The sequence below is a fragment of the Zymoseptoria tritici genome, chromosome 3, assembly GCF_000219625.1.
Source record: "Zymoseptoria tritici IPO323 chromosome 3, whole genome shotgun sequence".
In the NCBI taxonomy this organism is placed as follows: Eukaryota; Fungi; Ascomycota; class Dothideomycetes; order Mycosphaerellales; family Mycosphaerellaceae; genus Zymoseptoria; species Zymoseptoria tritici.
In genome coordinates this window covers 446,061-468,858 of record NC_018216.1, presented here as the reverse complement: position 1 = coordinate 468,858, position 22,798 = coordinate 446,061, and the positions used below count along the sequence as shown (strand labels likewise).

The 22,798-nt window shown below is 53.8% G+C and overlaps 6 protein-coding genes across 6 annotated transcripts; 3 read left to right on the top strand and 3 right to left on the bottom strand.

The window, feature by feature from the left end:
* Positions 1-1,729: 1,729 nt before the first annotated feature.
* On the bottom strand, positions 1,730-4,168 carry HHK14p (uncharacterized protein; the record flags this gene model as incomplete). Its single annotated transcript, XM_003853623.1, has 5 exons — positions 1,730-1,949; positions 2,001-3,053; positions 3,140-3,276; positions 3,364-3,621; positions 3,680-4,168. Coding segments are annotated over 5 exons (2,157 nt in total), but the record flags the coding sequence as incomplete, so codon positions are not given.
* Positions 4,169-5,439: 1,271 nt separating this feature from the next.
* Positions 5,440-7,442, bottom strand: MYCGRDRAFT_91404 (uncharacterized protein; the record flags this gene model as incomplete). The annotated part of the gene is made up of 5 exons (XM_003853622.1): positions 5,440-6,178; positions 6,237-6,454; positions 6,516-6,981; positions 7,033-7,097; positions 7,158-7,442. 5 exons carry the CDS (start codon positions 7,440-7,442, stop codon positions 5,440-5,442), a joined length of 1,773 nt encoding a protein of 590 aa, XP_003853670.1.
* Positions 7,443-9,077: 1,635 nt separating this feature from the next.
* On the bottom strand, positions 9,078-9,953 carry MYCGRDRAFT_38223 (uncharacterized protein; the record flags this gene model as incomplete). Its single annotated transcript, XM_003853621.1, has 1 exon — positions 9,078-9,953. The coding sequence occupies one exon, from the start codon at positions 9,951-9,953 to the stop codon at positions 9,078-9,080; it is 876 nt and encodes a 291-aa protein (XP_003853669.1).
* Positions 9,954-10,238: 285 nt separating this feature from the next.
* Positions 10,239-11,842, top strand: MYCGRDRAFT_69324 (uncharacterized protein; the record flags this gene model as incomplete). Its single annotated transcript, XM_003854560.1, has 1 exon — positions 10,239-11,842. The coding sequence occupies one exon, from the start codon at positions 10,448-10,450 to the stop codon at positions 11,840-11,842; it is 1,395 nt and encodes a 464-aa protein (XP_003854608.1).
* A 3,169-nt stretch (positions 11,843-15,011) lies between these two features.
* MYCGRDRAFT_69322 (uncharacterized protein) lies at positions 15,012-17,435 on the top strand (the record flags this gene model as incomplete). The annotated part of the gene is made up of 2 exons (XM_003854561.1): positions 15,012-16,565; positions 16,842-17,435. 2 exons carry the CDS (start codon positions 15,012-15,014, stop codon positions 17,433-17,435), a joined length of 2,148 nt encoding a protein of 715 aa, XP_003854609.1.
* Positions 17,436-18,388: 953 nt separating this feature from the next.
* On the top strand, positions 18,389-20,145 carry MYCGRDRAFT_103564 (uncharacterized protein; the record flags this gene model as incomplete). The annotated part of the gene is made up of 2 exons (XM_003854562.1): positions 18,389-18,482; positions 18,534-20,145. The coding sequence occupies 2 exons, from the start codon at positions 18,410-18,412 to the stop codon at positions 20,018-20,020; spliced, it is 1,560 nt and encodes a 519-aa protein (XP_003854610.1).
* Between the last annotated feature and the right edge of the window lie 2,653 nt (positions 20,146-22,798).

Below are 22,798 nucleotides of genomic sequence, written 5' to 3'. Positions count from 1 at the left end.
ACGATCCTCCGTGATGCAGGATAGACATTCTGCCGGTATTGGATTTGTCTTGACGTCGACATCGAACACTGTAGGCTCAACTCGGTCCGTTTTCGTGCCACCATCAGTACGATCGTAGAATCCTACAACGACTTCTTCGAATGAGGGTCCTCCATTGTGGCCAATTTTGTCATCCTTCGTATCGAACCAGCAGATTCCATATTTGGCAAAGGAGGCTGCATCACGGTGACCATTTTTGCCAGAAGCATTTGCGGGACACTTGATGGGCGGAGCTGGCGGCTCCTCGCTGCGAGTAGGCGAGCGGTTCTGAGGGGGTGCGCTACTCTTGCGTCCTTTCACCGAAGTATTGATCTTCCTTCTGACCAAGTCGATGGTAGTGGAGCGGAGACTGGTCTTGGTCAGCTCGTATCCCGCGAATTTTAATTTTGGCAATGCATGTGCAACGTTTATGAGGTGAAATGGAATACGCACAATTCCTGGTCATCGATGTTATCGAAGAAAATGTCACTTTCATACAGAACACCGTTCCAGCCCTTGATGTTGTTAGTGCCAATCCCGTTCGACAAGTGTCGACGACATACTTCTCCTGCAGTGTAAAGCCAGGGACGCTGCTTCCCAGGTTCTGGTCGCCTCCACAATTGAGGGCCGAATTCGTGGAAGAGATCGATCGACTCTGTAGTGATGGACTCGGATTGCTCGACTTCTTCCTTCGTGTATCTCGTGTAAGCTTTAGCCAGCGCTGTGATGCGATCCCAGAAGTCGCGGAGAACTTCGTGCCCCGGCCGCTCGTCCGGCTTCATCTCACATATTCCCCGTAGCCCAATGCGGGCCGCCGGCTCCTTGTAGCTCGTCGATCGAGGCTGCATATTGGGCGAGTGAGCTGTGGTGAAGAGAATCGTGCAGGAGTAGAAATTGGAAGTGTTGACAGAAGATCAAACGCTGCATCAAACATTGTCCTGCATCAAACAAACGTGGTCCTGCGTCCAAAGGCGCATCAGTTGATCGTTGCGCGATCTCTTGGCCTGCGTCGATCGTGATATCGCAAACTCCAATCTCATCGTTCCTTGGATTGTGTTCCGACATGCATTGCATCGAGACGAGGATTCGATGTGTTGCGTCCTCTTGAATTGTGGGTCCAAGGGCATATGCAGCTAGCCGCTTTCTGACAGACAAGCACCCGAATATGACCTGTCACTTGCGCGCTCACATGCGTCAAACCGGACATGCCCGACTCCGCTCGCCTTTCGACGCATTGACATTGATCAAAATGCTCAAATCCTGGCCGCCTGTTCGTACAGTAATGGCAGGGCTGTACTGGCTGTGGACTTTATTGCATCGAAGCTCATGCTGGAGGCAAAGGTATTCGTCGCTTGTCTCGAAGAATCGATGAGAAGATGATTGTGCCGCCTCTTCGCAGTATTACTGGCTCGGCTGGCTCCAGGAAAGGAGATATCGGACACAGCAGAGAAGAGCTTCCTTTCACCTCCAATTGGCCGGAGCGGCAAATGCGCATTCCATTGTGCAACATATCCACGGCCCAAATCAGCGTAGAATAGCCTCGTACCAGCGAGCTCTCCATCGAAGTCTTGACCCGCATGCCCAGCCTGTTGCTCAGCACCATGATCATTCCCTTTTGTCGTTCCCTCGTCAAGCGATATCCGCAAGTCTGTAGCAGATCATCACCTCCCATATTCTGTCGTAAATTTTGCATCCATATCATTCAGCTCAACACCAGCCTCTCGATCTTCGGCAGCAAATCCGCCACACGAAATGGCTTCGTAATGGCATCGTCCACTCCATGATCCATCGCACTGCGCAGCTGCTGATCTCTCGCATTCGCGGAAACAGCAATGATGGGCAGACGTCCACTGAGCCACCCATCGCTTTCGGCCTCTCGGATTTTCTGCGTGCATTCCAGACCGTTCATGACTGGCATTTCGATGTCCATTCTGCGAGCAGTATGTTAGTAGCATTCTTGTGAGCGTTGGTGGCGAACTTACAGCACAACAGAAAGCCTGATCGGACTGCTCTCATTTCCTTCGCAGCTCGTTGTCCTCTTGAGAAATTCAAGTGCCTCACCGCCATGGTTGACGACATGAACCTCATGTCCCAATTTCTGCAATTGCATCCTCAACACTTTTTGATTCACCAGGTTGTCCTCCACGACCAGGATGCAAAACTTCACTCCGCCGTGCTCCTTGATTCTTTGCTTCACCACAGCCTCAGTAGCATTGCTGGCCGCCGGAGCATTCGCCGTTCTCGCGGAGATGTAGAAAGAAAACTTCGCTCCACAACCCGGCTTCGAGCTGACACCAATCTCGCCACCTTGCAGCTCAATCATCTCCCGACTGATGAAAAGGCCCAGACCTGAACCTCCATATTTCGAGTGTGTTCGTGGTGAAGCCTGCGAGAACCGCTCAAAGATGCGGCCCTTCTGCTCCTCGTCGAATCCGCATCCTGTATCGAGGACAGTGAAGTGTAAGAAGATCTCCCTACCGCTCCCAGTACCGGCATATGATCGCTCTCTGGCAATTCCGGCAGGGATGAAGTCCACGTCCAGATCTTGCTCCGAAGGGCGTGAGTTGGATACTCCGACACCAATCGTCACAATACGTTCTGCTTCCTTTTGCGTGAACTTCATAGCGTTCGTCAATAGGTTGATGAGGACCTGCATCAAGCGTCCCGTGTCCAGAATGGCCCATTGTACGTCCCCTAGATCTTTCTCAAGTCGCAGCTGCACGTCGAACTTCCGGGTGTCCGCTTCGAACATCTTTTGTAATTCCGTGAGCATATTGTCCAAGTCTGTGAGCGAGGGCGCGATGGTGAGAAGTTTTGAGTCAAGCTTGGAGAGAGTGAGAATGTCGTCCACGATCCGCCGTTGATGGGCACAGCAGGATGTTATGATACCCACACTATCGAGAGCAGCCGCACACTGCTCCTGCAATGCGATGATACTTGATGGAGATGACGAAGCTGATTCGGCCAAAGCTTTCATATCTGTGAGATTGGAGCTGATGAGATCAGCGCAGTGGACGACCGCTCCGAGGGGATTTCTGTCGCAGTGTCAGCAAGTCGTGTACACCACCAGGTCAGGGAGCGCAATGCAGCAGCGCAATCCGTCTGCTGGTGAGTGGCTCACCTTATCTCATGACAAGTGATATCAATAAAAGCCTCGTGCTGCCTCTTCGCCTCCACTGCCTCATCAGTCCTCTGCTTCTGCAATTTCTCCGCCCACTTCAAATAAGTGATATCGGTCAGCGTGCCGGCCACAGCCACCTGAAGTCAAAAGGTCAGTACATGTCTCAGGCTTATAACTTTCGTAGACCACAAGGAACGTTGTGTTTTCGGATCCATTGAACGCACCACACTGCCATCCTCTCCCAGTTCAGGATACGAACAGCTCAGCACGCTTGCTCTCATTTCACGGCCCTGGCCATCACTCCAAGTTCTGTTAAGATCGAATTGAAATTTGGTTGGCTGCTTCGTCGCAATCATCGTGTCCCAGTTCTTGCTCACAATCGCAAGATTCTCCGCATTGATGAACGCACTCCAGTCGATCTCATCAAAAGGTACTTCAGGATGGCCGCTGAGCTCAAACCATTCTCGATTGCAATACGCCATCTGTTGTGAGAGAGTCATCAGCGATCAGACGACAACTTCAAGACTTTGCCCAACTTACCGACCGATCCACATTAAATGTATAGAATGCAACATTGCTATGCTTGATAAAATTCGCAAACCTCTTCTCGCTCGCTGCCGCACGTTCTAATGCCTCAGCTCTCTTGACCGCGTCTTGGTGGCTCCTCTTCTGCGCCGAGATGTCCGTAATGCATCCGCTCACTGTGATGACATTTCCTGCATCATCGGTGGTAGGCACGCACGCAGCCGAGACCCACTGACCTCCAGGGTTTTCTGCGGGATTGGAGCCGACCCATCGCATGTCGAATGTGTCAGACTGGCCGTTGGTGAGACGTTGCCAGACGTCGGTGAGCCAAAGCTTGTCTTCTTCAAGTACATAGTTTCCCCATGCCATAGGTGTGTCTTCGTCGTGAGGAAGGCCAGAGAGATTGTGGAAAGCCTTGTTCCCGTAGACGAGGCGTCCTTCCTTGTCGTACTCAAACATGCCCACGCTGACCATTTCCATCATCTTGAGAAGGTTGGAGAGTCGCCCAGTCGCATCGTCTCGGTCTGCGAGGGCATCTCGAAGCTTACGATTCAGCGTCGAAGGATCGGATTTGGCTGGAGCACTGTCTTGAAGGGACAGCTTGGGCAGAGCGTCTAGTCCGTCCGGAGTGTGTACAGCACTCTTCGGAGAGGTCCTCCCCGCAGAGGTTGTCCATTGTATAATGCGCCATCTCTTGTCTATCGTGTATGCGTATATGCCTGTCTCGCCCGCAGTCTCCAAGCTCCCATTTTGTCCATTATCCACCACCCATGCTTTTAGACCAGTAGACTCGCTGGCACCCACGATCTCGTCGAAAAGATGGTTCTGTTCCTGTAAAGCTCCGTTCCTATACTGCGTGCCCAGGACGTTCTCGGCAGCCAGATCCAGTGCGCATGTCGGTCGCGGATCTGCGTCGACGCAGAAGGTGACTTTGTCCATGGAGAGGAGTCCGAAATCCAAGGCCTAGGAGGCGCTGAGCCGCATCGCGACAGCAGGCTACACGGGCAACGTGGAATTTGTGAAGACGGTGACAGCGGCGGTGTGGCAATGTTGGGTGGGTCGTGAGACGCCTCGAACGCCGGCAACGCGCTTAGACAACCACCGACGTCCTCTCCATTCCGTGGCACGTTCTGGCCTCCGAAATGATGAGAACAGCACAGGTTGACGGCGGTCGGCGAGGCAAAGGGAATCGGTATACAGAGGATTGATCTTGAAGACGTTGTGCAAGCGAACAGATGTAGACCATGTGAATCCCTGGTGCAGATCATGCCGTGGTTCAGCCGCTAGTGTAACCGCGAGCGACTACAACTGCTGAAGTGAATGCAGCGATACGCCTTGCATACCATTGGTGTACTCCGTCTAGCACGGGAGAGAAGAAGCTTCAATGTTCTACTGGGTTACTACTGGTCTGCCGCCCGCCAATTCGCCAAGTACACTTCTGGAGAGGTCAAAATTGGGCGGTGCACAATTGAACCGGGGTCCGGACGAGTGAAAGACCACAAAAGAGCCTGCCAGTTCTCCGGCTCGACCCCAAGATCCACGTGAGTCTGCGGATGCCCAAGGCATACGTTTCTTGACCTCGACACGCACACGGCCACCTACCAGGCACTTCGTAGTTTTGGAAGGTACAGCAGATTAGGCGTGTGTATGTAAGCAGCCCTTTGTGAGGCGTCCCATTTCAAATGATGCCACTGACTGACAGGATCCCTCATGAACAACTGCGATGTGCTGCCACAGCGTTGCCGACGTGACGACTTTACTCTTCTGGCTCTCCTTCAAGCCTCGCACTCGACAGTTCCATACAGCTTCACAAGACCAGCGTCTTTCACGCTGCGAAGCACCGCATCCCACTCATCGGCACCGTCATGTTCGACGCAGATCGGATCATTCTCGCCGGGAATCTCTACGAGAATTCCCGTGATATCTCTGCCTTCCCTATCTCCAAGTCTCTTGCCAATCTTCTTGTGGGCGGCAGCGAAGACGTCTTCCACGGCAAGCCTGTCGGACAGCATGACAATCTTGACGCCTTTGATTGCAGAAGATCTCATCCAGAGTTCGAAGCGTATCTCGGGTTGGAGCGGCGGGGTAATGGTGAGTAAAGGGGCTCTTTCCGATGGGCGGCCGGAGGACGAGGGTAATCCAGCGGCGTGCGCAAACAATGAGGAGGCCTGATCAGCTTGCGCCGTGCCCTGACGATCAACACCGCTGCCGATATTGGGCTCTCCCACGCCTGTCCGTACGTGCTGCCCTGAACCTGCTGGCCTTGTTGCCATGGTGTTTGCTGTCTTGCGTGTCGTGTCAAGATCAGGTCGGGGTGTAACGTCATACATGCTATCCCAATCATTGCCACCCTTCGGAGGAGATCCAGAGCGATCGGAGTGCTCGACACACTGTTTGCGGATGCTTCTGAAGATTTCTTCGGCTCTGTTCGTAGAACTGTATTCCCGAGCGCGCTTCTTGCCCTTACCACCAATCGCACCAGTTGTCGGAGTGCTTTTTCTGGCATACTGAGGTCTGTGCAATAAGAAATTAGCACGCGATCGATTGGTGTTCGTGGACTGTATGCTCTTACCTTTCATTTTGGAGTATGGAAGCAGTTGCGCCAGCGTTGTGGGATAGAGCAACAGGACCCTGAGTCTGTGCAAGAAATGTTGTTTTCGTGTATCCTCCGTCGATAAGCCAGAATTGCCAGAGTTTTGCAGATCCAAGGCGTTTCAATTCGTGTTCTGGTACCGGCTTGAGTATTGCGAACACTTTCTTGCCGTTGAGAAAACAAGGGTACGTCCAGACCTGGAGTTATCAGCTTTGACCCTGACATACGGATCCAACACGGCGAAGGTCAGTGACTCACACTGAACGACATGTGTGTGGCCGTGTCAGATTCCGACCACTCAAAAGCCCATATTTCGGCAGTCAAGGCGGTTGAATGGCCTTTCGTTGCGCATGCTTTGCATTGAACGATCATCTCCATTGGCTCTTCCGAGCAAGCGAACACCTCAGGTTCAACTCCAGTTGTCTGTGTGCCTCCTGTGGTATCGTCAAAGTATTTGGAGTTGAGCTCTTCGAATGACATCCCATTGACTTGCTCCTTTTCTTCATCATACGACCCGAGCCAAATGCCCTGCTCGTTGGGCCATGTAGCGTCTTGATGGTTCGTGATCGGGAGTCCGCTGCCAAAGCACTGGAAAGATGAACCTGCGAGACTCGCATCCGGACCGAAGCTGGCTTCCGACGAGTACCGTAGAGACTGCCGATAGTGTCGCTTGTGATGATTGAGGATTCGTTTGATAATCAGTTCAGTGAGAGTGGTCCGGAGGCTACCCTTAGTCAGTCGTTGTCGCTTGGAGGGGTGCATGCGCAATGCTTACAATTCACGGTCACTCTGCGAGTCGTAGAAGAGATCGCGTGTGTAGCGTGAGCATGCTGCCCATCCCTAGTGTAAGTCAGCGGATGTGTTCGAAGAGGACGGTTCCTTGAATGGGGTGTGCCGCACTTCTCCAGGAGAGTAAAGCCAGCCACGAGTCTCGCCATGCGTCGGACGTTTCCAAAGCTCAGGGGCGTATGCGTTGAACATCTCCAGTGCTGCTCGTTGAATGTCCTCTGCTTCCCGGATGTCTTCGCATGAGCGCATGTATTGGCTCTTGCACAACTTAGAAACCTTCTCCCAGAAGAGCTGCAAAGTCGGGTGTGCACTCATGTCGCCTTTTTTTGCAGTGCAAATGCCGCGCAAGCCAATTCTCGAGGCAAGCTCCTTGACGCCTGGATTGTGAGACGGCATAGTGGGCGAGCGATTTACGCGATTCGAGGTGATGTTGAGTGAGAAGGGTGTTGAGTGTAGAGACCTGGAGGATGTTGAAGTGAGGAAGAGGGCGGGACTCAGATTTGAGGAGGGCGCACTCGAGGCGGGAGGGCCGCACTTGGCGGTGCTTTCTGCATTGTGCGTCCAAAGAACGGAAGCTTCGAACGCGCAGTGAGATGCCGGTGGCTCGGTACATTGCAGTAGCTGATAAGCACAAATGGGTCGGTGGTCTGCGTGCTGTTCTTTGAAGCGACTTCTGTCGTCAGGGGCGCACCGGGCACCTGGGTACACAGCTGCCCCCTCACACCAACGTAGTGAGGTTGAGCTTTCAAATGAACCGCACAGCTACCTCAACTGAGTGATAATGCCACAACAGAGTGAGAATCACCGCTCACCGAGGCAGCACGGCACTTCCATGCTGCTGCACAATGCCTCTTGGCGAAGTGAAGTGCAACGCAACCATGAGCAAAGCGGCTCTCACTTTTCCGAAAGAAATTGCATGCCGACCCAGCAGGGGACAATCTTGCTGTCGAGATGAGCTCGAACGGCACACGCAACCACAGAACGGAAGATTCCCACTGGCAGAACGGCTCAACTACAGCCTCCATCCCCACTTCGGCATCGAGGTCCTGCCATCGGGTGGCCCGAGGCAAGCAGAACCACCGAGAGTCTACTCAGTGCCTTGGGTGAGCAGAACGAGGCATTGAAATGATACGGCAGCTCCAAGATTGTTTGGATGTGGCCTCGGCACTCTGGCTTTGGAAGGCCTCCAGGTTGGGTCGGCTCTTCCGCACAAAGTATCCGCCGTCGAAAGACCGTGAAGCTAGCGAGAGACGAATGGGGAACGGGAACATAGTAGGGTGGTCCAGCTGAAGGATTTACGGAAGTCGGTGCTGTGCCGGGCATGCCTAAGGTACATTTGAATGCCAGCATTACGTCCAAACCCCGGACGCTCTTTGTTCCGCTCGGCGGACCGTCCAATGTCCGACCAAGACGAACTCCCCACATTGACAACCTGAGCCGCCTTGTCGACAGGATCTGTCGGGCATTTGCGCTCCCCATTACCGTTACAGTGCGGGATTCCCGATTCTCGTTCCTCGACGCTGGATTCTGGGCCGTCGGTCTCTCTCACGCGATCACTGCTGGCTTATTCGTAGCAGTACCTGCTTTCGCCGTCGGCTATTTGGAGATACCGCGACGCCGATCTGTTGCGAAAGGTGAAGGTGATGCGAGAGATGTGGTGCGCGGACCGCGCGAGGAGGAGTTCCATCGTGATGCCAGCCAAGAAACCCATTTGGCCATTACGGTACTCGATAGATAGCTCGGCGAGTAGGGCGCGCGCGCAGGTCTTGTCCAGCACCGGCAAGAACTCCTCCTTTCATACTCCAGGAGACTCGATGAGGAGAGTGAAGAATCGACTGAACGACGGACTGCCTGATGCTGATCGGTGCAAAACTTGCAGTGTCGTTATCCTGGCCTGATCTGTTGATGTACCGATCTACAACCTGGCGTTACATCCCGTGAGATCAGCCCACAACACCCGGCCTTCCCCCAGCTATGCAGTGGTTGCACTCTGGAGGAGTCGCACATTTGTCCATTCGTCGCAGCTTTCGCTCACTTCGCTTTCGAGGGCAAGCTGTATCCTCTCGTCATGAAGTCTGCGCTTTTCCCAATCGGCTGACTCTGATCCCTCGACGAGAACAAACTCCTCACATTCTCATTCTCCATCTTTCTCTTCTTGCTCTTCTCTTGCTCCTGCATCACCTTTGCTGTCAAGCTCGCAGTAGAAGCGTTGTTGATACCATTCGAAGCAGTCTTCTCGCCGTCCTTCGCACCAGTCTCCTCCACGGCGCCCTTCTTCCGCTTCTTCCCTTCCTTGCCCAATTTCTTCAAAGAGTGGGCCAGTCCTTTCTCCTTCAAAGTCTTGACTCTCAATACCAGTCTCGCAACCTCCACCTCGGTGACCGGCACTATCGGCACCACATCATTCTCCGCATACTCTCCATCACACGTAAGACATTTCTTCTTGCCCACTTCTCCCTCGGCCGAAGCCACCGCAACTTCCTTGATCGCGGTTCCGGAGAATGCGTGACCGCACGGAACGATGTATACAGCCTTCGATCCAGGTCCAAGTTTATCGCCTGTGACAGGGCACTTCCACATCGCTTTGCCATCATCGTCTCCATCTGCAGTGAACTTCACCTCGACCAAGTCCTTCGGCCCTGCCACCCGTCCACCCAGCTCCCGCTCTGCATCTTCCGCTCTCTTGCCTTCGACCAGAAACTCGAGGATTGTGGCTTTGTTGTACAATTTCCCTGCGGAGTCGGACACGACAGGTGATTTGAGCGGTTCGCGCGAGATCGGATCGGTGGTCCAAAGGTAGGTTTGGCGTTCGGCGAGGGTTTCTTTGAGCTGGGCAGTTGTTGGATTTTTGGCGGATTCTTTCACGAGTTCGCGGCGCGTGGGAATTGAGCCGCCGTCGTTGCCCATGGCTGCTGAGTTGTGAGTTGGTGGAAGGACGGTGGCGCGTAGAGATTCGAGACTCTCGTGAAGAAGGTCAAGAGCACCTGGATCTCCACCGCTTAGGTAACCTGAAGATAAGATAAGCTTTCCTTGCCGACGCGGCTGTGGCGTTTCCATCGCGGCTGCATATTTTTGATGGACCCTGGCCAATTTGTCAACCGCTTGCCCGAATGCACCTCGGCCATTAAGTTGAGAATGAGAAGACCTCCCTTGCCATTCTACCAGCATTCAAACAACCACGTCCCGCGATACATCCAGCAATATGCCGAGAGGAAGTTGCATAACGTCTGTACCTATCGCTGTTCTGCTCCTCTCCAGCACACACCAAGCAATACCGTAAGACTGGCCTGATCGACGGCACGAGCTCTTTCAACATATCCGGCAGTCGAGCACGTGGGCAACAAACTCATTCTATACCGCAACCTTCACCACGAATTGAAAGACTTCAAACGATTCCAACCATGGCGGCCTCAATAGAACGCCTCTCTCTCACTAAGAAACGCCGTCTCTCCACCTCTGCGGACATGCAACTCGCCATCGCCCAACCCGGCTCCATCAAGATCAACGTAACAGGTGCCTACATTATTGACCACGAAGACGACGACGCATCTCCGGAACGGTCACCAATCAGCGCCGTTTCCGACAGTCCTCCCGAAGACGCACCATTCCAACACCACAAGCGCGACATCCGGCTACCAAACCACACCTCCGTTGTCAGCCACGTAGCCGCAGACATCGGCGGCTCCCTCGCAAAAGTCGTCTACTTTACCCGCGAGAATGGGAACGCCGAGTCTGGCGGCCGTCTATCCTTCCTCTCTTTCGAAACGGAAAAGATCGACGAATGCATCGAATACCTCCGGACGCTCCAAGTGAAACACCAGCAATCCACGACCGATGGCAAAAGTCCGACAACGCTCAGCATCATGGCAACTGGCGGCGGCGCCTTCAAATTTTACGACCGTATCCGGGCAAAACTCGGCGTGGAGGTCGAGCGGGAAGACGAAATGGCATGCCTCATCCACGGCCTGGACTTCTTCATCACCCAGATTCCCAACGAAGTCTTTACCTACGATGACTCAGACCCGGAGAATGCCATCGAATTCCAGGAACCGAAAGGAGACGTCTACCCCTACTTGCTCGTCAACATCGGCTCCGGCGTGTCGATGATCAAAGTCTCTGCTCCGTCTCAATATCAGCGTATCGGCGGTACGTCCTTGGGAGGCGGTACATTGTGGGGTTTGCTAAGCTTGTTGACCGGAGCGAGAAACTTTGACGACATGTTGGCCATGGCGGACAAAGGTGATAATAGTAATGTGGATTTACTGGTTGGAGACATCTATGGTGAAGGTACGGGGTATGAGAAAATTGGGCTGAGCGAGAAGACGATTGCGAGTTCATTTGGTAAAGTGCTGAAGAGGAAACGAGAAGCGGAACGAGTGGCGGAAGATGGAGGAGGATGCAGTAATGGCGAAGAAGAACGAAGAGCCAAGTCGAGCCGGATGGACTTCGATGGCGAGGATCGCAGCAACGGAGTTGTTGATGCTGGAAGAATGTTCAAACCGGAAGACATTTCAAGAAGTCTCCTCTACGCCATCAGCAACAACATTGGACAAATCGCATATCTGCAGTCGGAGAAACACGATCTGAAACGAATTTACTTTGGAGGATCGTTCATTCGCGGACATCAGCAGACGATTCACACGCTGAGTTTTGCGATCAAGTTCTGGAGTAAAGGCTTGAAGCAGGCATTCTTCCTGAGACATGAGGGGTATCTTGGTGCTGTGGGAGCATTTGTGAAGAGGGAAGTAGGAGGGTGGGGAAGAAGGGGTAGTGTGGAGCCCGGAGAGGGATCATGATGGGCACATTTCCGCGGGGCATATTTCCGCAGGACGGACGTGAGAATATGCGTAGACGATGATAATTCATTGGTTTGAAACTTCCATCACGCCCAGACGGAGGATTCCAAGAAGCTGCGCGCAACGATGGAATGTTGGCTCGATCCCGCATGGTCGCTCATATCTCAGCTCGGTCTCCTCAATATTCATTTTGAAACTCCAGCGGAAGTGCAAAGAGCGGTCTGTCCAGCTAGTCGGAAACGTCACACGGATACATGCATTTCAGCCGCATTTCAGTGCGTGACTGATTGCGACAAGGCGCGTGCGAGAAACGACATGTCACAAAATGCGGCGGCAATTTTCCAGTCGGCCGGTAGTCCACAGCGCCTTCCCGGATCAGTGCATCTTTTCCTGCCCTTCTTTCAGTGTTTGTTCTGGCCTTTACTCGTCTTGCATGACTTCCCAACCATTCCAAATAAACTTCACCCACACGATGCCTCGTCGGCCTCAGAAAGAACTGGCAGCATTCCAACAGTCCGCCGGCAGTGCGACAGAGCCTCGCTCCGACGAAACCGACGACATTGAGCTGCATTTGAATTCACTTCCGAGCACATATGGATGTTCCGCTGGCGCCGCCGATCGAGGTGGACACTTCGACGCTGGAGGACTTGTGAAGATAGGTGCCTGGCTTGGAGATCTCTCCGACGAGACTATGAGTGTCAACGGGATGCTGTCCTTTGCAGAGGTCAAGAAGAGCCACTTCGATCAGATCACCGCCGGTGCGGACCCGAACGAAGTTGAGCCTCATGTCCTCGCGAAACCCCAATTGCCGGTAACAATGCTGCTGCAGTGCAAGGCGTGTGGCAATGGCCAGCCTCTCCAGTCGAACGTTTTCATTTTCAGGTGGATTGATCCAGCGACGGAGAAGGAGATGTTGAACCACGCAAGTCCATCTACGTATTCACCACTTCGAAGCTCACTGGCTGACTTGCACAGGTTTGGACTTTGGCGGCTTGGCTTGGTCCCCCGAACGCACGCAGGGAGGTGTTCGCTTTGCTCGAGAAAGTCCCCACGGACGAAGCGGGCTTGAATGAGTCGACGGATCCTCTTTGGCGATTTTGGAAGAGTGGTGGAGGTTACACGAATGAGACCACCCTGGCGGCGTCGGAGCCTGGGATATTCTCCAAGCGTGCGTTGAGCCGCATGAGAGTCCAGCAGCCTGAGTAAGATATCGTCTTCGACATTAAATTGACTGTGCTGACATCCGTAGTGCGGAGAATGAATGGGATAAAGAAGATCCCTTGAGAGGCCGTAAGGAGTCATGGCGTGCAAAGCGCAAGCGTGCCGGAAATGGCAGCAAGAGCCGCACGACACCGTCTTCAAGCTCGCGTGGCAAGAAGCGCTCACGGGGCCACGGTCGAAATGATCCCGTTGTGGACACTTGTTCGAGCATCGATGATCGGGATCCCGATGATTCTGAGGGCTACCACATCCCCGCGAAGCGCCTCATTCGATTACTTGAGCAGTTTGGGTCTGTCAGAGACGACTCGCACGACGGCTGCTTGTCATTGCGAAGAGATTCCAGGACGACACCGAGCTCTGCGACTCGAGAGCCTAGGTCAGCTAGAACTTCGACTGTCGGACCGCAGTCACCTCGGAGGTGACTACATCCATGCTCTTTGAACATCACACGAATAATAACGTGTTTCTGGATATTTTCTGCGGCGCCGCAATGGGCGAGGCTGTGACTGACGTCGTCGGCAAGAATAGAGAGGACGGAGGTCTCTCGCTATCCACCGACAGTGCCGGGCAATTGATGCGGGGAATGTCTTCGGAGAGCTCCGGCAACGTTGATGTTTCCTGGGCTGTCAAGAAAGAACCTTGGCCGTATTGACTCTGTGGCGGCAAGGTGGAATAAGCTGAGTGACGTTGGAAAGATTCGAAGCCAAGGATATTTCACAAAGCTGGATGTGTTGTCTGAGGAGAAGATGGACAAGGGGGGCTGATCAGTAAGAACGCGGAGGAAGGCCGCTCAAGGTGAAGAGATGGTTTCACTACCGTGATATACAATGCCCAATCACACTCCAGTATCGGCATGATGATTCGCTTCATATTCAATGCACATTCCTGAAATCATTTGTGCCTCCTGTCATGTACGAAGTAGTTCCAACTCGACTGGAAGAGACGAAGAAGGCGAAGATCTGACGCTAATCCGGCAAAACTACGGGCGGCGCAGGGGCCTCCTGCTGGCCGAATGGGTTGATGGGAAACACGTTGTTCGGCTTCGTTGACCTTCCTCTCACACCATTTCCAATGACTGAAGTCCGCAATTCTCGCCCGCGACACAGAGTCGCGCAGTGATCACGAAATGAACCGCAGGAGTGGTGATGAAAGCGAAGCTTGCTGGTCAGACGAGACATTCTTCACCAGCGACACGTCCGCACCAGACAACACCGTTGCAAGTCTGCTCGCCAACAGTGAAGTTGGACCGCCACGTGCAGGCGACCACGCGAAGTGGCAAGAAACGGCCGCCGTAATCGACAAGCACGAGTCAAGATACCGCTGAAGAACGCCTGGCCGCCCACTCGCGACTTGTGGAGCTTATCCATGAGAAGCAAGTGGAAGGCAAGACGTCTCCTTTAGACTTCATCTCAGTCTTGGAAGCATTTGACGAGCCGCAAGTTCCGAGTGACAAGATATACCGCCTTCTCAGTTTGCTGTCCGCAAAGATGCAGAAGCTGATATGTCCAGGCGAGATTTGCGCTTCACTGACTTTCGAGCGTACAGCTGCCGAGGTGCGCAGCCATCGACGCTCCACCTCTACTGAAATCACATTTTTCCTGTGAGCCTTCGACCGATCTGCACATTATTTAGGAAGACGATTCCTACATGTTCAGTACGTCACATTGTGGGAAGCTCGCAGTGCGCACTTTTTCCAACCACAACTGCTACTTCTATCTTTTCGGCTGGAATACCCATCGATGCGATGCTTCGTATTCTCAGCATTGCTGCATCATTGCTGGATTTTGTGGTTACACAACGCCACACACCTTTCATGGAAGCGTGGCCCACGGCACAGCTGCGGCTGAATGCGGCCGCAGTAGCTGCATGATCCCAGTCTCGCCAAATTCCAAGACTGAACCTGAAGCCTGACGACGTCCTACAGCTGAACATATCCTCTTCGGGAACCATGGAGAACTTGAGTCACCCCGTTCCAGAGCGTGGCCGCCCCACTCGAGCCGCATTCAAGGGCAATTCCAGGCAGGAGACAGCCTATACTATTCGAGTCGCACTGGCCAAAGTCCGTCAGAAATACCTTCATCCACCGTTACCACCAGATCACACCCGGCTCATACTGCTGCATCCTCCCGCCAATGGTGTGGACGAGCTGAACATAGAGCTTGTTCCGGTTGCGTACGATGATCTTGGCACTCGCTACCAGTATGAAGCTCTTTCATATCATTGGGGCAGCGCAGAACAGGGTCTTCGGACTGTCTACGTGCGGCGCAATCAGGACAATGGCGCCGCGGTCGGAGTCCCAGACTCGGGCGCCCAAGCTACGTTGAGAAATGTGGCCAGCAAGGCACATAAGGCACTCATTAAAAAGATTTGGCTCAGGACCAGCCTGTACATGGCTCTACGAAGGCTCAGATTACCTACTCGTCCAGTGCTTCTTTGGATTGATTTCATATGTATCGATCAGGACAACAACAAAGAGAAGGAAGAGCAAGTCGCTCGCATGGTAGACATTTACTCTCGGGCCAACCGAGTCGTCATCTGGCTGGGTGACGAAGACGCCAGGTCCAGGAATGCGATGCAATTTATCCAAGACATTGTGAAGGTCGACAGCCTGGATGGGTTGGTAGCTGACCAGAAGACCATCAAAAGCTGGGGAGATCTTATGCATCTCATGCAGAATCCGTGGTTCAGTCGTCGCTGGGTGATTCAAGAGATGGCGTACGCTCAGCAGGCTACCGTACACCTGGCAGAAATCGCTATACCTTGGGACGATCTCCGCGATGCTGTCAGCTTGTTCGTATTAAATCTCGACAAGATCAGAACTCTGCTACAACCCCTACTAGAGTTGTCCACCGGACTTGGCCATGGAGTTCTACTGCACGATCATCTGGGTAGCATGGATTTCCTACTGCGGAACAACCTGGACAGCTTGCCGGCCAAAGTCTTCATCGACATCCTCGACTACATGTTCCGAAAACCGAAAAACGGACTCCGACCAAATCCAACGCACGGGCTGGAGTTCCTGACCGCCACCTTGTACATCTACCAAAATTCGGACCCGAGGGACACAATTCATGCTCTCCGCAGCATCGCCTTGGAAACCTCGACGGCGACCATTGACAGCACTATTCTGCCGCCACCCAAACCGGACTACACTCTTGACTTGTTGGATGTCTACACCGGATTCGTTCGGTGGGTGGTTGAAACCACGGGCAGTATTGACATTCTCTGCCGCCATTGGGCACTCCCGGAACGTGAGAAAGGTGCTACCAATTACCCTGCTCCCGTTGAGCTACCCTCGTGGATCAGAATCGCTTCTGACGAGGAACGGTCGAGAAGAGGCGTTAAAAGTGACAGCCTAGTTGGCCTACCTGGCCAACGGATATACGATGCTTCGAAGTCCTCGAGAGCCAAGGTCGACTTCAGTCCTCAGCACTTTGAGTCTCCCATCCCGATTATGGGAGGATCGTGGCAAGATGACCAAACGCAGGAAGGAGACGCGAAGGTTGCACCCGATGGTGACACTGACCACTCTTCGCATGCGAAAACAGCTTCCTCTGATCACCAGGGACGGTCCAGACCAATAGCAGAGGACCGTCGAAAAGCTCAGAACTTCAGCGGCCGCACATTTCTTTCCAGCGGTAAGCTGAACGGACATGTGACAGCGGTCCGACCAGCGCATACCGTGCGTCCACAGCGCAGCGCAAGCATGTCCTCCTTGGACGATACCGATCTCGAGCATATTCTTGTCGTGCCCAAATCTCTTCGACGACGCGAGAAGGACGCTTCGATTAATGTCAGAGGCATACTGATCGGTTCCTTGGACTGGACTACAGATCCAATCACAGACGGTGTCGTTCCCGAGGTTGCGCTGCGAAAACTCCGTGCCGCCACGCCTGGCGAAGAAGTTCCGGATCAGCTCTGGCGCACCCTCGTCGCGGAACGAGGTGAGGATGGTCGAAATCCTCCGCCGTGGTACTACCGTGCATGTCGATACTGTCTGACGAACAAGTCGCCAAACGGCCACCTGAACACGGATAAGCTACTAACCCAAACGCAACCCGGGATCGTGAGGGCATTCCTCCAGCGCGTGCAGGCGGCGACGTGGAATCGCCGTGTCGTGGAAGTGGACGTTGTCGATGCACGGCCTTTGTACGGTCTCGCGCCGGCCGGGTCGCGAAAAGGCGATTTGGTGTGCGTCCTCTTCGGCTGTAGTGTGCCGTGTGTACTGCGTCTGTGCCAGGAAGACGATGGGCGATACTACTTCGAGTTCATTGGAGAGGCTTGTGTCTATGGTCTCATGGACGGCGAGGCAATTGCTTCCTTGACTGGTGCTGAGCTGGAGTTGAGATCGTATGACTTTCGACTACTGTGAGAAACGAGATATTGATGACTGAGCATAGTCTAATCACCACCGCTCGCGCCGAACCTTCCTCATCCAGCAAGCGCCCGAGCAACGTAAATCGAACGTCATGCACGACTGGAGTGTTCTTCTTCCTCGTCATCCTTGCGAAATGGACCACAACGGACTTGAACTCGCTCGCTGCGACGGCAGTGCCATAGCACCAGAGTGGCATCGAAACAGGACTTTACTTCTGATGAATCCGAACACTGTTCCTTTTTGACAATGCTTCGCTTAGAAGTTACGACCGTAGCACGACGCCACCAGGAACCACCCGAGTGACCCGACCTGCTGCGGAGCTGACCCCGCCCAGCTCCGCTTCCGCACATGCGTTTAAGTGGGACTTCAGTCCATGAACAAATCGTGACGTGCGAACATAGTTCGACACTTCCATCTTCGGGCAGTCTTCAACGAGATTTATTGAGCAAGGTTCCGATGGCGCGAGGTTGTTGCCATTACGCTCTGACTTCCGCCGCATCCGTCGAGATCTCAGATCCGTAGACTTGTCGCCGCCATTTGTCCGATCCTGAAAAGCTATACTACAGGAACACACTACCAAATCCTTACGGTGGTACCATGCGCTGGCCCGCCGCGTACCTCGTCCGATCGAACGCTGTCACGCGAGGAGACTGATTGGCCTCGTCGACCCTCGACACGAAATGTTTTGAGCGATCCAAGCGTACAAAACACTGCGTTGGTCAATTAATGCTCATTCATCGCCACATATCGGTCTCTCCACTGTCCGATGTACCGGGATCTATGCCACGATGAGATCACAACTGAGCATTGCCGTCTCCACTATAGTCCGTGTCGTAATGTATGACGGTGCATTGACAACTGCGGCATGTAGGCGACGGGACTGTGCATGTGGATATATTGTCCTTGTCCTCGCAGTGGGTACCTCGTTCTTGCACGCTCTCTTCAGTTTCTTCCGACAATCATCAATCATGTTTGCTCGGACTTTCCTCGCCACTGTGGCCATCACGGGCCTTGCGGTCGCAGCACCAGCACCCCAAGCAGGTATGCGAACGCAAATTCGTGAATTGAAAGACGGTGCTAACTTGGCCACAGCTCCAGCCTATCCCGCTGCTGCCGGAGTCTATGCTGAGAACCAGTCCGGCAACGTAGCAGGCTACACCGACGCTGATGCGCCGTACGCCAGCGAGACACCATCACCGGTGACCTTCATCCCCACGAGCTTTGGCGGTGCCTCGCAGGTCTCTGCCATTCCTACCCGCGCACCAAACGGCACCGAGCCTGGCGCTGCGGACACTCTCCGAAGTGTCCTACCAACCGGACCAACAAGTCACGGTCCATTCTCAGGCGTCCCGACCACGACGGGTGCAGTCTCGAACTCACCTTTGGCTGCCACCATTCCAGCTGGTCCACCGAACCCGACCGCCACATACTACAACACGAACGGTCAGCTACAAGACCAGCAGCCCATTCCATACACACCTAAGGGCGGTCTCGGTACCAATGGATCTCTCCCACGATACATGGTCGAGAGTGACTTCGACTACGAGTCTATCCAGCTTGGTCTCTACCAGGAATGGATCGAGCTTGATCTCTTCAACAATGGACTCGCCACGTTCTCCGACGAAGACTTTTTGGCCGCCGGCTTGACCGCCGAGGATCGATCATTGATCGCATTCATGGCTCAGCAAGAGCAAGGCCACGCCACTCTTCTGTCCAACATGCTCGGCGAGACTGCTGCTCCGCAATGCACGTACAACTACCCATATACCAACGTCCGCGAGTTCGTCGACTTCAACCAGATCCTCACCCGCTGGGGTGAGTCTGGCGTCTGGGGTTTCATCAACCACCTCGACTCCCGCGAGGTTGGTCAGCTCCTCGCACAGTCCATTGCCACCGAGGCCCGTCAGGAGATGATCTTCCGCCAAATGAGTGGTCTACACCCCATGCCAGTCTGGTTTGAGGCCGGTATCCCACAGTCGTGGGCTTGGACGTTCCTCGCACCATACATCAGCTCTTGCCCTGCGAACACCACCCGCCTGGCATGGCAGAACTTCCCGGCTTTGCACGTGGTCAACCAAGCGAATATCAACCGCATCTCACCGAACAACACCGGCGACTTCGAGCGCACCGACAACCGCACCTCCAGCCCGGCTACTATTCCTTCCCAGGGAGAGTCATGCATCAACGTCAACACCACCGGCTACAGCTGCGGTCCAGCCATCGCACACAACCGCTCCGAGCCGCTCAGCTTTGCCGGCAAGCAGGTCCGTCTTCTCTGGGATACACCCGGTCAAGCCGTTGGTCCCAACAATTCATACGTCACCTCGACTGCCGCTGGCACGCCTTCGTTCGTAGCTTGGGTCGGCCAGTTGAACATGACATACACTCCTCTCACCGTCACTGGTGCGAACGAGGGTTTCACCTACCAGCCTGCTGGCGAGGTCTACCAGACCCAGGGTGGATTCGTCAACGATACCATGTTCATCGCTTTGACCGACTCAGACATGTACCTGACGCCGTTCAACTTGAGCATGATCAACCCGCACGTGGTCGCCCTTGGTGTCTACCAGGCTGGTTAGAGTTGTGGTGTATCGACACGGGAGTACAAAGAAAAGTTTTGACGGCTTTGAGCGAAAATGTATAGATAGGACGACTAAGACATAATGAGATGAGAGACAATTAATCACATCGATTGTTTCGCATATACGACATCATTCTTCACATCTCGTGACGTCTACCCGGTTTTGTTCAAGACATGCCGATCCCGACGACTCTCCGGCATTACTCCGCGATCGCTTGAGAGAGTCACGAAGTCACAAGCACACACCATCCTGGTAGAGTAGTTCTACCGATCACAGATCACAAAGGGTAATCTCGACATTTAGGCTCACTGTCCAAAAGCCGCCTCGATCTCGGCACATTGATGGTTGTTCCCTTCAAGCAAACGCCGATGGAGTCGACCAATCGCCGGGCTCGCAGCGGACGACACAACGACATATAAGCAGCCTGCTCTTCCCTCTTCCACGAGTGTACTTTTCCTGTTCAGACCTCAACAGACCGGAGAATCCAGCCAAGCAACAAAAGACAGACCCAAGCCAACTCCATCAACCATGAAGCTCACCGCCTTAATCACCGCCATCTTCATCGGCCTCATTGCTCCCGTGGTCGTCGTACGTCCTCCTCTCCTCTCTTCCCTTCTCCCTCGCCTTCCTCCTTCCCTCTTCCTCGCCTGACCTCTCGCTTTCTCTAACAACGGATGTCCCATAGGCCGACTGTCCCAACGGCTGCATCGATGCATGCGGCGAGGGCACCGGTATTGGGCAATGGTAAGCTCTCCTCAACCTCCTCCTCCCCCTCGTCCTCCTCCTTCTCCTTCTGTATTGGGATCAGCTGACATCGCGAATGCAGCATCGACGCGGAGTGCGTTTGCCCGCACTAAATGGCAGCACTTCTGGAGGGAAGACAGAATCGAGCAAGACCGATGACTTGTGGTGGGAAGGCGGTATCGAGAGAGGACTTTTGGGGTCTTCGTGGCGTGGAGATGATGTCGGCTCAACTGCGATATGGAGATAATTCAATTTGCTTCCGAGCCATCGATTGCGTCTCGAATTTCATTCTCTGTATGTTCATTTTTGTCTTTGTCGTCGTCTTCGTCCTCGTTGGAGCGTTCATCGTCGTCAGAGAACCATTGAGGCTTCGCCGGAGGTTTTCGAGTGATTTCGTGCAAATTGTGTCCAGGCACTGACAGTCGCTCGCCGATGGTTCGATCCCATTCTTCCAAAGCAACGTGGCACTCCTCGCGGCAAAAGTTGTCTGGCCAGCCGTGGTCGTGATAGATTTGGCGGACCTCCTGCATAGCCACACCCTCATCAGCAAAGCATTCCATCCTCGAACGCAAATTGAAGACCTCACATCTGTCGCACGATTATATCGAAGCAGCATGCCATGCTCACTGTCGAAGGGATTGACCACCCACTCCAGAGTACGGAACCACGAAGCAAAGAACTCGGCGATGGGTAGAGTTTCGTGGTGCCGCCACCACTCTTCCATTGTATCTGAATCAGGCATACCGTCTTTGAGTGGCGCTTGCGGTTGATAATCAGTCGCTGTGCCTGTCCGAACAGTATCAGCTAGCTCCGCATAGTTACAAGACTGACAGCCGACCTCTCTCTGTATCGACCACCACCAAACTGCCATAATAATCACCACCCTCGTCGGTCAAAAGGAATACATGAGGTGGGAAGTCCTCATTACCAAGGTGTAGCCATTCCCATCTCGTCCCAGGTGCGACTTTGTGTGCTGCGATTTTCCTGTAGTCGATTGCACGGGTATTGAAAGCGATGTCGGTGTTGCGACTGTCTGAACTTTTGATGTATGGCAAGTGACGGAGTACATCGATCACAGGATCTGTCTTCTCCAGTCCGGCAAGTGAAGCTTGGGTGATACTGGGCCAGCCGCCTACGGGAGGTTCGAAGATGCAATCCGCCGGAAGGGCTCCCAGGTCGGCTGCGAGGAATATGTAGTAGTCGCGGACAGCGTCGACGATTGGCTTCCAGGAGGGCGTGTCGTTATTGTTGCTGGCCATTCTCTTGTCCGGAGTCAAAATAACTGCCGGACGGGACTGCGAACGTGTGGTAGACAAATGATGTCTGAGCAGGTGAATCGGGATGGGAAGGATGCTCGAGGTAAACCTTATCTTGGCGATCTTCTCACGACAATCCTCCCGACTGCTCAGCTTGATATCTTTACGTCCTTGAACAAACCCGATGGCTTGGTGCGTGCAATCTGCGTAGGAGGATTGAATGATGGTTCGAAAACATGCATGAGCTAAAGTAGCAACAATACTTTCGCTCTACGGCTCAGACTGTACAGTCTAGCCATCAGAGTCCGCTGGAATCGCACCAGTCCAAGCCACCACCAAGCCACCTGAGTGCAGTTTGTCTGATCAAGTGCGAGCGACAATGCGAGTTGGATCACTCATAGACTCCGGAGGCTGTGACAGCACGAATCTCGATGCTCCATTGTCCCCATACCGGTGTACAATCTTGATAGCACAGGTCTCGCTCGGCTGGCTTGGCTGTGCGATTTGCGCAAGAGAATGGAGGTAAGATGAGGGTGCGATTTAGATGGAGCAGTGGTGATTCTGTTCATTGGGAACGGAGGACCATAGTGCCAAAGCATGTCGGGAAGCCGTTGGGTTCTCATTGCAGCGCCGTCAAGGCATGCGTAGTAGTTTGGTTCCTGATCCCCATCGGCGGTACGCCTGTCGTAGTGAGCGATATCTAACAATACCAGTCCTCCCAGTTGAAGCTCCAACCCAGCGGCTTAATTTCCGGTACAATCGCCTGACCTGCCCG